This window comes from Daucus carota, chromosome 2 (assembly GCF_001625215.2).
Source record: "Daucus carota subsp. sativus chromosome 2, DH1 v3.0, whole genome shotgun sequence".
Lineage (NCBI taxonomy): Eukaryota > Viridiplantae > Streptophyta > Magnoliopsida > Apiales > Apiaceae > Daucus > Daucus carota.
In genome coordinates, this window is record NC_030382.2 from 50,034,807 (window position 1) to 50,047,558 (window position 12,752).

Sequence of the window (12,752 nt, forward strand, 5' to 3'; positions counted from 1 at the left end):
CCATGTTTATCAAACAAATTCATTGCACTTGATCATCAATCCATGGCCCTGATGTTTTTATATTATCATGCATCTGTTACCTGACAGGAACTAGGAAGGATGCTATAATTGAGTTTACTATGGGTATTGCTACCAGCTAATTTTGGGCCACATTACATAAGCCTGCTGTAGCTCGTAGCTTGATTATGTAACCGTTTATAGACGCTTGGACTAATATTTGTCTTTGGGCTGGCTTATTTAAATTCGTGGTTTAGGATTCAGATGCCAGTGTGCGTGTATCTAGATAGTTGTAATTGGCCCAACTCATCCAGGAGCAATAAATGAACGAATTTTCTATGGTGTGTCCATGGGCACACAATAGTCACTAACTCCCATGAGATTACTAACTTTTGATTGGTGGATAGATGATAAATGTTAATGGCCCCTCTGCATTTACACCAAGTCCACCAATCAAATGAAGCCATTTTCATGAGAGTTGGTGCTTATTATGTGCCCTTGGGCACACATTAGAAAGACCGATAAATGAATTGGGCTTCCAGTCCTTAACTTTAGTGGATCTAACAGGATGGGTTGTATCATGCCATCTGCTCCATCAGTCCAGCATCTAATAAAAATTGTTGTTGGCTTGTTGATACCAACCCGGCTAATTTAGGCATTCCTCTTCAAATTGTCTAGCCTTCTGAAACTTCCAAAGTTCCAAGCGTTTTCTTCCCGGTGTTTTTTGGGACAATCAATATTTTTTATCCTAATTTTAAGGTGATATTTCGACTTTTTTTTATTAGAGAAAAGATTTTCATGTATGAAAAAAAAATCTGATCCTTTTGATATAATTATTGATGTAAAAGTCTTACGATAAAAAATAAACAATAAAAATATTTAAAACCTCACAAAACTGACTGAGATATTAGCACTTGTTTTCGATTGTAATTGGTGATTGGGGTAATAAAAATGGCTCGCCTAATTTACCCCCATTTTTTTCGTACATCTACTTTATCACTTTATAAGATTTTATAAACATGATGCTCTAGTTGAATGGACATATTTATACCATTTATTAATAAGAAAAATTCTATTTTATTGGAATATCGAAAAATTAAGAAGATTCGAAAATATATATATGAAGACAGATAAAATGTACTTTCGATGACTTAGCAAAAAAATGTACTTTCTATTGGTATAGAGTTTATTACATATATGTTTATATTTTATATGCAATTTCTGATTAAAATTTAATCAATTTAATCACAAAAAAAGCCAAACAAAATAAATATCACGGGCCTTAGAGAATTTATACTGTAGTTGTCAAAATATTATTGAAACAACTATCACCGCCACACCTACAAAGAATACAGAAAAATTGCCCTAAATAACGAATTTCTAATGACTATATGTTCAAAATACATATTTTTCGTGCAATTGCCCTTTTTACCTACTCAAACTCGCACTCGTAGAATGCGTATACACTGCTTAGTAGTTGAAGAGTGAACAAAGACGATACTTCTCTCTTTTGTGTCTTGAGACTTGAGCTTAATCCAAAGACATTTACATATACATACACACGGGCATACAGTTATCCACACAATTCTTTTTGTCCTTCAATCGATTTCATCTGGCTTCTTTAACATGGTTTTACATCTATATCAACATTATTTATTCTATCTCTAGTGTTTTGAGTTTTGAGATAAGATGTATACAAATAAATAAGTTTTGAAGTTATGTCTGGATATTGAGGAGCATAGAAGCACAACATAGGCATATTTGTCATGCGTGTTCAGGAGAATCCACGCATCTGTCTTATGCGTGTACAACGAAATTATCATTAAAAACCATAAACATGACAGAACACGCAAACTAAAAATGCGTGTGTACCTGCACGCATACTCGAAAGTCGAAATGCGCAGCTCTTTAGTTATTTTGGACACAATTTTCGTGCGCGGATAGTTCAGGCATACTCCTGTGAATATTGGATATTTAAGACTTTCACCCAAGAATACAACTAGATAATTCTATTAAATTAAAGACCCTACAAATTATTTTATAAATTTGGTTATTTAATTTTGAAACATGATGAGAATTATACAGACTTTTTTTGTAAATTATATTGTTTGTGATTCAAAAATAAATTATATTATCGACAATATAATACTGTAGGTGATGCTATCTTTGTATTACAGAATTCTAATCAATATAATTATTTTCTTATAATAATATGATAATAATGATTTATTTTAAATAATAAAGTATTTGTCAATTTGATACTTAAGTGAGGCCCGGCTCAAGAAGGTATAGATTTGTGTGGGTTGATTTGATTTGATCTTTGATGTACTCACAAGCGCATTGGGCCTAGAATTCCGGTTTCATATATATCTTACCTGAAAGTCTGAAACTAGTCCGAGTTTGGGCCTTTGGGTCACCCACTTTATCACGCCCGCGTATATATTCACTCTCATATACATCATCCTAAACCCTAGTTTCGCAGCAGCGCCACTCCACTCGAGACTCCAACCCTAACCTCTCGCAACTCAACAATGGTGAAATTTCTTTTCCTCTCTGTCTCTCATTTCTAATTTCTCATCATTTGTATTTATTTGTGTCTAGCATATCTTTATTCAATCGATCTGAAATATGTGCATTTTTCAATCATATATGATCTTAATTGTTATATTATAGTTGTGTTATGTAATTTCTCAATTGTTATATTACAGTTGTGTTATGTAATTGTACGTGATTGTTGTTGTGTGTATTGGTCTTGTGTACTTATGGTGAGATAATAGCTGCGTGAACCTTTTCGTGTTTTGATTTTTACATTTGTCGAAAATGCCTGTAATTCAATTTCAGAGTTTTCGTTAATATGTAGTAATGGTTTTCAATGGACTGATGTATGCTTATATTGTTATTGGTCTGTCATTCAGGTGTTTGTGAAGGCTAACAAGCCCAGGGCTTACTTCAAGAGGTTTCAGGTTAAGTTCAAGAGAAGGAGAGGTAATCCAGATGTTTTATTTCATATGTCTTGGTTTATCGATTTCGGTATATTATTGAAATGTTTTTACTGATGGTTGGTTGGTATTTGTGTAGAGGGAAAAACTGATTACCGTGCCAGGATTCGCTTGATTAATCAGGACAAGAACAAGTACAACACTCCCAAGTACCGCTTTGTTGTCCGATTTGTATCCTCAAGACTGTTTATATGAATCTGTAGCTCTGTGTTCAATTCTTGTTCGTAAGTTTCAATTATATATTCTGCTCGTTTAATTGAATGATCAAGTTTTCATATATTGATATTGTTAAAACTATCCAATTGTTTTGCATTTGCAATCTTGAAATATTAGCAGAATTTGTTTCATTGTACAAGTTAAGCCTTAATTTAGTGTCTAGACAAACAAGGATATCACTGCACAAATCATCTCTGCTAGCATTGCTGGGGATATGGTACTTGCATCTGCATATTCACATGAGCTTCCTCGATATGGGCTTGAAGTAGGCCTTACAAACTATGCTGCAGGTATAAAGACAAGTTCATCATACTTTATATTCATCGCCCTTGATGTAATCTTTTGCACATGGTAAATACACACTAGAAAGCTCGTTTAAGGTTGTGAAAGTATCTGAGTGTGTCGTACAGTAGAGGTAGAGAGTTTCACGTGCAGTAATGAGTCACAGCAGAACTAGTACAGGTTGAGAACTTATTCGACATCAGTGCCAATTTACAGTTTTACACATAGGAATTACAGAAATCAATAGATAGACACTTAGTAACAAGGTGCAGTAGTTATACATTTGGTGCTTGTAGAAGACTTGTCTGCATTATAAATGATATACAGTTGACAAGCTTATATGCAACTTTTTACATGCTGTACTCCATGTGGTTAACATTCCATTAAACTATCTATCAGCTTATTGCACTGGACTTCTCTTAGCCCGTCGTGTTCTAAAAAAGCTTGAAATGGATGAGGAGTATGAAGGCAATGTTGAGGTAACGAAGTTACTCATTATTAGTGTCTGAAGATTATTTACTGCTGCTGCTTTGTAAATGAGGAAATCTGCATTCCTTATAAATCTATCTTTCAGGCAACTGGAGAGGATTATTCAGTTGAACCTGCAGAAAGCCGAAGACCCTTCCGAGCTCTGCTTGATGTTGGTCTTTTGAGGACTACTACAGGGAATCGTGTCTTTGGTGCTCTTAAGGTATGTAACTGTACATAATGCTTTATATATGCTGTTTCAAAAATATTAACCTTAAGAATTTTCAAGCTTAAATGCAACTCTAGCTATAATTTTTTTTTTTTATCATTCTTGGTTAGATTTTTTTGCAATAATATTACAGTACTTGATACAAGATATATCTGTTTACCATTATTCTTGTTTGAATATTGGCACTTTGCTCAATTTCTGGAAGTACTGCTGAAGTACAATTATTTTTCTTGTTGCTCTCACAAGTTATGTTGTGTATTAAAATCATTCAAATGGGATCATGATGTGTATGAGTTCGTGATTTTAGCCCACTTGTTCTGAAATATAATATTATGTTCAACTTAACTCTCAGTTAAATAGTGTCCGTAGTTGTACAAGTATTACTGTTTTGGTTTAACATGTAAATTGTGTTTTGCTGTGCATGTTTATAAGCAATTGTTCAATTAATTGTAGGGGGCTTTGGATGGTGGCCTTGACATTCCCCACAGTGAAAAACGGTTTGCTGGCTTCTCAAAAGATACCAAACAGCTTGATGCTGAGGTTCACCACAAGTATATCTATGGTGGTCACGTTGCCGCATACATGAGGGTGAGGTTTATACATTCTGTTTTATTCAAATTTTACTTTCACTGTAAGGACTGTTTATCTCATCTTTGGTGAATATTTTTCTTTATTTTCCTTGCAGACACTGATTGAAGATGAGCCGGAGAAATATCAGACTCACTTTTCATTGTATGCTAAGAAAGGAATTGATGCAGATAATATTGAGGAGCTTTACAAGAAGGTTCATGCAGCAATTCGTGCAGATCCAACAGTTAAGAAGTCTGAGAAACCGCAACCCAAGGAACACAAGAGGTATGCTTGCTAAAAAGCAGTTCAAAGTGTTATATATAATTGTTACTTTTTAATATTATTATATAATTTATCTAGAGAGGATCTTTGAAAAAACCAGGTTACCTGTTATCTTCCTTTCCCTGTGGCCTGTGCTGTGATTTCTGCCCTTTTGTATTTTTGTGATGCATCATAATTAGCGTGTTTATGATGTGATTCTTAGGACTCTGATATGTTATTATTTGAATGTTCATGTTTATGTTTAATATTTGAGCGACTGTACCTTTATTTTTATTGGCATGGTTTTGGTTTTTATAGTTTTGCAGGTTTCAGTTCAGTTTATTATTGAGTTATGACCTAGTCCATCCATTTGTTTTTGTTAGTGTATTTTCCGTTTTAATTCTGTTCATGAACAGAGTTATAGCCCAAGTGCAGAGCTGCAGTTGTTTAGTGGGCTTTACTGCATCTGACTTGATATTTGCTGTTAGTAATCACGTGAATGTATGGTGCAGGTACAACTTGAAGAAACTCACTTATGATGAAAGGAAGAACAAGTTGATTGAGCGTTTGAATGCTCTTAATAATGCTGCTGGAGCTGATGACGATGATGAAGAGGATGACTAGATAAATCATTGAATGTTTGAACGATATCTTTTCTTCGGTTACACCTGTAGTTCAGTACCATTTTGTTGTGTTCAGTTCCCTGAATTTTGCATATTAGTAATTTCAACTTTATAAGATTTTGGACCTTGATGAGTTATGAATTCATCTTCAATTCTAGACAAGCAAAAAATTAGTATGCTGCTACAATTAGTTTCTTTTTGGTTTGTGTTTTATAAATTAATTCTGTATCTGTTTAATATGTTCTTAAGCGTGACATTCTGTTGCATTGCTTTGTTGATTTTATTCAAGGATTCTTTTAAGTTTTGTCAAAACATCATTAATCCTTTTTCATGTAATTTGATTTGTGTATCCAAAGAGGTTTGCCTGGGTAGATTTTAATGATAGACATACTCGAAAATTGTCAGTTATCAAGGTCAAAAATCTGTAAGTTTATGTTGGATCTTTTAAGTTATTTATGTTATGAGATTATTTGTTTATTCATTATCGAATATTCAATTATTGGGAAATGTCATATGTATTACATGTAAATAGCATAAAATCTGAAAGTGCAAATTTTTTACAATATAGACAAGTAATAACGTTAAAGTTAAAAGTACAATTTTTGTACGAGATACACAAGTTTAGGGTGCCATTTCGGTCAAATAATCCATACTTTTTGTGTTTTATTATAATTAAATTTTTTTAAATGGGTATTAAGTTTTTTTAATATATCTTTGTCATTACAAATTTATTTATAATATTTGCATGTTGATCAAGTCATGCCTATTGAGAACGAAGACTTGTGGTAATCAAACATCTGTAGTATTTTATTTAAGTTAAATTGACAAATAGCACATTATTAAATTAAAAAAATGAAAATTTTGGTGCGTGTTATTTTTAGTTCAAATTCCATCTTTTTTAATAATTTTGAATTTTGAATATTTAAGTCGACGTATTGGCGTTGGGATTGAATAATTAAAGACTAATCGGCCCGGTCAAACACATTAATTCCATATTTTAAAACTCCCCCGAATTTCGATCTCTCCGCCAAACTTTCTATAATCAAAAGCGTTTTTCAAATTTGTTCACCACTTCATTCTCGTGAACTCCTCAACCTCACCTGATCTTCAATTATTTCATTTCGATCTCATTTTTTCAAAATCACATCTAGTATTTACTTTTCAAATTACCCCAACTTGTAAACCCTAGCTCTATGCTATAAATAATGGCTACATCTGCTTTCAAATCAACTACCAAGAGAACGCCGATCGGAGCTAAGTCAAGCTCCGACGACTCCTCCGTCAAGCCTCACCGCCGTTCCCGAAGCCTAAGCCGCTTCTCGCACCACTTGCCTGACTCTGACTTCCGTCAAGCTCCGGCGCCGAGGGGCAAATTCGTCAACACAATTAGAGGCTCAGGGTTTCCGGAGGTCAGTCTCGACGATCTCGCCGTTGATATTTTTCTTCAGGACCTTGAGAATGATGAGCCGGAGGCTGAAACTCGCCGCGCGTCTCGCCGGAGCTCGGGGATTGGGCAGGGGAGTGATGGAGCTTCGGCGGCACAGAGACGAGGGAGGTCGGTGAGTAGGCAGGGTGGGAGAGGTAGTGATGGAAAGAGCGGAGTTTATAATGGTCATGATTCTTATGAAGCTAATTTGAGGAGGAGGAGATCGGTTTCGGTGGCTCGTGATAGTCTGAGTGATGTGAATTCGAGAAGGAGGAGGTCTGTTTCCGTGGCGCAGAGTCGGATTAGTGGTTCTGAGGTGAGGATTCGAATTCATTATAATTCAAATCAACTATGGTTTCTTGAACTGTATTCGACATTGCAATTGGAAATGTGAATGTGGATTGGTACTTGAATGTGAATTAGTAATTGGTAGTAAATACTTACATTGTTAACTCTTACATTTGTCGAAATATTTTTTTATGGAACTGTCAAATTAGTGATAGAATTGTGTAGTTTGTATGAAGTTTAGATTTGTTACACTTTATAGGGTTTGTCTAGTGTGTGCCCATGGGCACACACTAAGCACCAAAATCTATAATTTTGGTAAGCACCAAAATCTATAATTTTGGTGGATTTTGATTGGTGTGGTTGGTGAATTTGCAGGGGGGTCCACCATTATAAAGAAGTATGAGCCAATCAAAATCCACCAAATTTATAAAATTTGGTGCTTAGTGTGTGCCCATGGGCACACACTAGAAAAACCGCACTTTATATATATATATATATGTCATCTTATATGTTGTAGTTTGGAAATTTTATATCCGTGTGTAGTTACCGAAACAAATGCCTTCGTTTATTGTGTTTCTGTTTTTAGTTTTATGAGCTTAAGTTTTGTTGTTTTGGGTAAGTGTACTGAAGATGTCGTATAAGAAATGGGTGCTTTTTGGGAATAACTTGATAGTATTTTGGTTGAAAAAACTGTCTTAAAGTGGTCAAAGACTTATTTAAAGGTGCATGCCTTTAAATTGGAAAGGTTCATCTTCAGATCAGATGTGGCAACTGACTGGTCTATTTACATGTGGCAGTGACATAGCAATTAACGAGTGTATCCTTATTGTGGTGGTGGCAGTAGGGTGGGGGTTTTGAGTTTAATTTTATAAAGTTAAGATAGTATGCATGTACATTTAATATCAGAATAGATTGATGTGCTTTTCAATTTCAAATTCACGTATTTAATAGGAAGCAAGAATAGAGGATTAGAGGTCCATCCTTTCTCTCTAGTTTATGCTTGTTCATCTTTTTCTATCATCTCAAGTTTCCATATTTTTATCTAATATAACATGTCCAGTAGAGTGTTTAATTATTACATATCCACTATATATACATTGTTAATACAATTATGTACATAATTATGGACACATTGTCATTGCGATACAAACATTCTTGATTTTGGGTTTCCTATAATTTGCGGATTTTGCCTGCAAATAGGAATTTAAATTCCCCCAAAGATTACAGGTTAAATTCATAGTTGCCTTTTTAAATACTTCGTCACCTATCACAAACCCATCTGTGGAACAGACACGAAATTGTTGTGGATCTCCTTGGCAGATTTCACATGTTTATTCTTATTCTATTACGAAGGTGTTATCAAGAGTTTTGAATCAGCAGACGAGGAGTTGGTCATTGTGGACATAGAGATCTAGGAACTTAGCTTCTGAAGATTATATATCTGCGAGGGGTTGATGACAAATATAGACTTCGTCCTGTATTGTTGTAGCTGACTAGTAAGTGACTAGTCAAAGTAATAATCAGCATGGCTGCATGTCAGCTTTCCCATATTTTGGTAGCAATATGCTCTCCCCATTATTTTATCGATGATGAATTCTATTTATTCACTGGTGCATACCTTTAACATTATTTTGCAACCACCTGTGAACTGTTTTTCAACTGTTCACCCACATGATATATTGGAGTGCCATGAATGAGATTCTTAATAATTAACATTTTTTTAGATGTTTATATATTACAGTGTTAGTGCCAACATCAGTTCTTCATGGTAAATTCTGGCTTCCGTTTGTTATTTCCATATATGGCATTGAGGTCTGATAGATTTTGCCGATAATTGACTGAACCTCATCTCCATTGCCCTGTTAGATTGATTAGCCTTTTCTTTTCTGACCAACAGATTGATATACCTCAGTCTCAGAGATCTAGCAACTATGCTAATACAAAACATATCGGAAATGGTAGACTTTCTGATCCAAGGAAACAGACAACTGATCGACAATTGGTAAGGTCATATAGCCAAACAGATCTGTTGAGGTCACATGATGGGTACTCGGTAAGAGTTCTATATATATCTTGAGGTATCCTGACAAATTATCTATCACAGTGATAATGACATTCAATGTGAAATCATGATAGATTATATGAATATATCATGAGCAAGTGATAAGCTATATCCTACTGACACTAAACGAATTAAAATTTGATTCTATTCTTTTTCAGAACGAATACTGTATGATGTATTTTATTCTGTTATTCAGAGCCATTCTTCTTCTTTGACTGACGATGAAGTAAAGGATGCCCGTTCTGGTAAAAATGAGGTTGAAAAAACTATTCGTGCAGTTTATGCACAAAAAAAGGTATGTTCATTAATTAATATATGGCAGCTACAATTTCTATCGAGTCTGTACAGGTTTATTTGTTATCATGTTTTCTTTATAATTTGGAATTATACCTCAGGCAGAGCACCCTATTGGTGAAGACGTGCACGGGGAATTGTATCAGGCAATGAGGAAAGAGCTGAGACATGCTGTTGAGGAAATTAGGACAGAGCTTGAGGAGGTTGGTTGTATTATAGCTCGATCTTACATATTAGTTATTGAATTTTTTTGGGTTCTAAACTTTTGGCTCATCTATTTGTTGAAAACTATATGACTTCATCTTGTGTAGGTAATGGTGAAAGGAAGCTCAACATTGGGAGGTGCTGATAGCTTGAAGTCAAGTGAAGCCGATCTTCAGGCAGTTTCTGCAATCACGAGAAGTTATGCGTCAAAACTGGAACAGGCAAGTATCTCTATAATACAACATAGCATGATTCTTAATTTTAAATCATAATGTCATCAGCTTAGAGATAACTCTCAATGAGCTTTAGGCTTTGTAATTGATAGGAGTATAGAGTTGAGAAACCATCACACCAAAGTTTGATTATTTGTTTTTTTTCTTTTAAACCAAGCTTTGAAGGACACACTTAATTACCAAATTTAATAAACAATATATAGGTAGAAGTATCTCATACAAACATTAATGTATATAAAAAGTTGGACCATCTTCTTTCAGATGTAGGTACTCATAAGTATCTAAGAAATCCTACTTAAGTGCTTGCTTTTTTCTAAAAGCCGGGAACAGTTTCTTCTTAGCATTATAGTTTATTGCTAAGAAAGGATAATTCATTGGAGATTGTCAACCCACTAAAACCATTGGCTAAAAATGGATAAAAATACCATAAATACAAATTATAGAGAATATGTATAATTTTCCCCACTCCAATGGGGCATTATCCTTGTATAAATATTTAGTCAACCTCGTGATGTTAGCTATATTCGCCGAACCTCTAGAGACCTGTAGGAAGATTCCGCATCATCTATCACCATGTTAAAACAATATATTCTATTTATAACAAGTTAAAATAATAACATACTATTTTTAATATAAAGCCAGTCCCATCTGAGTACAAAACATTACAATTTCAGTAAATTTTACATAATCAGTATTTCAAATCATTTTAGCAAACATCGTTGGAGATGCTCTTATACAATGCAACACTAGTAACTACTACAAGTAGTACAGTTTTCACATATACAATTTCGATGTAGAAAAAGATGTTAAATGCAGACCTGTGTACGTGTGATTATATAATTTTTTTTTCTTTATTGCACAGTCAGAGAAGCGAAAACAAGATCTGCTTGCTGAGGTGTTGTTGGAAGAACAGAGAGGAAAGGAGCTTTCAAAGATAGTAAAGGAATTGCTTCCTCAGCCGAGGAACAATATTATTGAACAAAAACCATTGCGAACAAGGAAGGTTAGATTTAGATGCAAATCTCAGTTAAATATAAGGTTTATTGCTGATATGTTAATACATGTAGTTTCTGTTTGTTAATCTAATTGCACAACGAGTGGTCTATTAACTTTATGGTTTCACGATTCTCTAGAGAAGCAATGACAAAAACAGGATGTCTAAGCGGTTGAGTGAAGAAGCAGAGAAGTATTTTGAGGATTTCATATCAAATGTTGAAGACACGGATATTTCTTCAATTGATGGAGAAAGAAGTGATGCAAGTTCAAGTTTGGGTGGGATGAGTAAGCAAAGAGAGTATGCACCATATAATATGGAGAAAATAGAAGGCAATCAAGGTCGAGCAGGATATAATTCTCCACCTGTTGCTATGGATGGTGTTAATTTGCCATGGTTGCAGTGGGAAACTTGTAATGATGGTTCTCTTCTTCCAACCAAGAGTAAGACTGAGCTTCCTGCGACTCCAAAGACTAAATTATGGGATGCAACTCAGGTTTTCTTCTCTTTTTGGACCTGAACTATATATATTTTTTAAATTGTATAAACCATTGTAGCAAATTTGTTTAAATATTTACTTGAATAATTTACCTTGCAACTTTGTCGAGTAATGTTGAAGTGAAGCCTGCATGCTCTTATAGAAATGCATTGTATACACCTATAATTACAGATATATACATGAATTGGTTGTATGTTGAAGGTAAGAAGCACTGATTCAAAATTGTGTATATAAAATTGCAAGAATAATTGCTTTTGTTGTATTATCCTTGATCTTTCTCGTTGCTAAACCATTTTCTTACAGCTGAATTAGGTATCAATTGATCCCTAGTCAAATAAGTAATTTCGTATATGCTTGTATACTTGACTCATTTTTTTTAAAGGAAATTCTTGGCTTTTTTATCATGTCAACAACTCAGTTTCCTTTTAGGATATGTTTATGATTATGTTATTGCATTTACCTTGGTAATTTTTTTCATAACCTTTTATAGTAATAACCTCTCATTATTTATAGGACTCAGATTGTCATTCCATCAGCAGACAGGAGAGTTGTAGCCCAGGACTTGTCAGCCATTCAATAGGCAGCAGAAAAGACGGGCAAAGCAATTCCAAAGAAGTCGAGTCTCTGCAGCAATCAAGGTTCGACATGGAGGGATATCTTGAGCTTCAAAGAAATGAAGAAGTATTGTTTGAGAGATGGAGACAACGTGACAGAATAAGTTCAGGTTGTCTGTTGCTATGTGGCAATCACCTTAGGTTTTAATTTTAGAAAAGATCATAATTGTTTATTAAAACAATGAACTTTTGCACAAATATGTTAAGAGTAAATTTGCATATCAGAGTTATCTTGACAGCAGTGGTTGACCATTTTTAGTAACAAACAGCATGTTTAGAAAAGTATCTGAAGTTATTGCTGTAAATGTTCTCCGTCTTGAATTGACATGAAGAACAAACATACAATCTACAAGGCGTCATTTTAATTATTTCGAAAGAGTAAATAAATCCGAATATAAACATTTGAGCTTTGAATTACTCAATAAACCTGATAACACTCCCCTAACCTTCCCTTTCTTTCTTACTTTTTTTTTTTTTTTTGTCATATCCCTTT

At 34.3% G+C, this 12,752-nt stretch overlaps 2 protein-coding genes across 2 annotated transcripts; both read left to right on the forward strand.

Annotated features, from left to right (window-relative positions):
- The first annotated feature begins 2,393 nt into the window (after positions 1-2,393).
- On the forward strand, positions 2,394-5,911 carry LOC108209998 (large ribosomal subunit protein uL18). Its single transcript, XM_017381227.2, has 9 exons — positions 2,394-2,531; positions 2,913-2,982; positions 3,076-3,167; positions 3,376-3,502; positions 3,894-3,973; positions 4,069-4,185; positions 4,645-4,779; positions 4,877-5,046; positions 5,535-5,911. The coding sequence occupies exons 1-9, from the start codon at positions 2,529-2,531 to the stop codon at positions 5,644-5,646; spliced, it is 906 nt and encodes a 301-aa protein (XP_017236716.1). The 5' UTR covers positions 2,394-2,528; the 3' UTR covers positions 5,647-5,911.
- Positions 5,912-6,634: 723 nt separating this feature from the next.
- Positions 6,635-12,627, forward strand: LOC108205736 (uncharacterized). Its single transcript, XM_064087991.1, has 8 exons — positions 6,635-7,387; positions 9,257-9,412; positions 9,618-9,716; positions 9,817-9,918; positions 10,027-10,144; positions 11,019-11,155; positions 11,286-11,642; positions 12,159-12,627. The coding sequence occupies exons 1-8, from the start codon at positions 6,851-6,853 to the stop codon at positions 12,405-12,407; spliced, it is 1,755 nt and encodes a 584-aa protein (XP_063944061.1). The 5' UTR covers positions 6,635-6,850; the 3' UTR covers positions 12,408-12,627.
- The last annotated feature ends 125 nt before the right edge of the window (positions 12,628-12,752 follow it).

Coding starts and splice junctions, on each gene's coding strand:
- LOC108209998 (XM_017381227.2), top strand. Junction 2,983..3,075: donor TAAGTTCAAGAGAAGGAGAG/GTAATCCAGATG, acceptor GTATTTGTGTAG/AGGGAAAAACTGATTACCGT. Junction 4,780..4,876: donor ACGTTGCCGCATACATGAGG/GTGAGGTTTATA, acceptor TTTTCCTTGCAG/ACACTGATTGAAGATGAGCC.
- LOC108205736 (XM_064087991.1), top strand. CDS start 6,851: ATGGCTACATCTGCTTTCAAATCAACTACCAAGAGAACGCCGATCGGA. Junction 7,388..9,256: donor GTCGGATTAGTGGTTCTGAG/GTGAGGATTCGA, acceptor TCTGACCAACAG/ATTGATATACCTCAGTCTCA. Junction 11,643..12,158: donor AATTATGGGATGCAACTCAG/GTTTTCTTCTCT, acceptor CATTATTTATAG/GACTCAGATTGTCATTCCAT.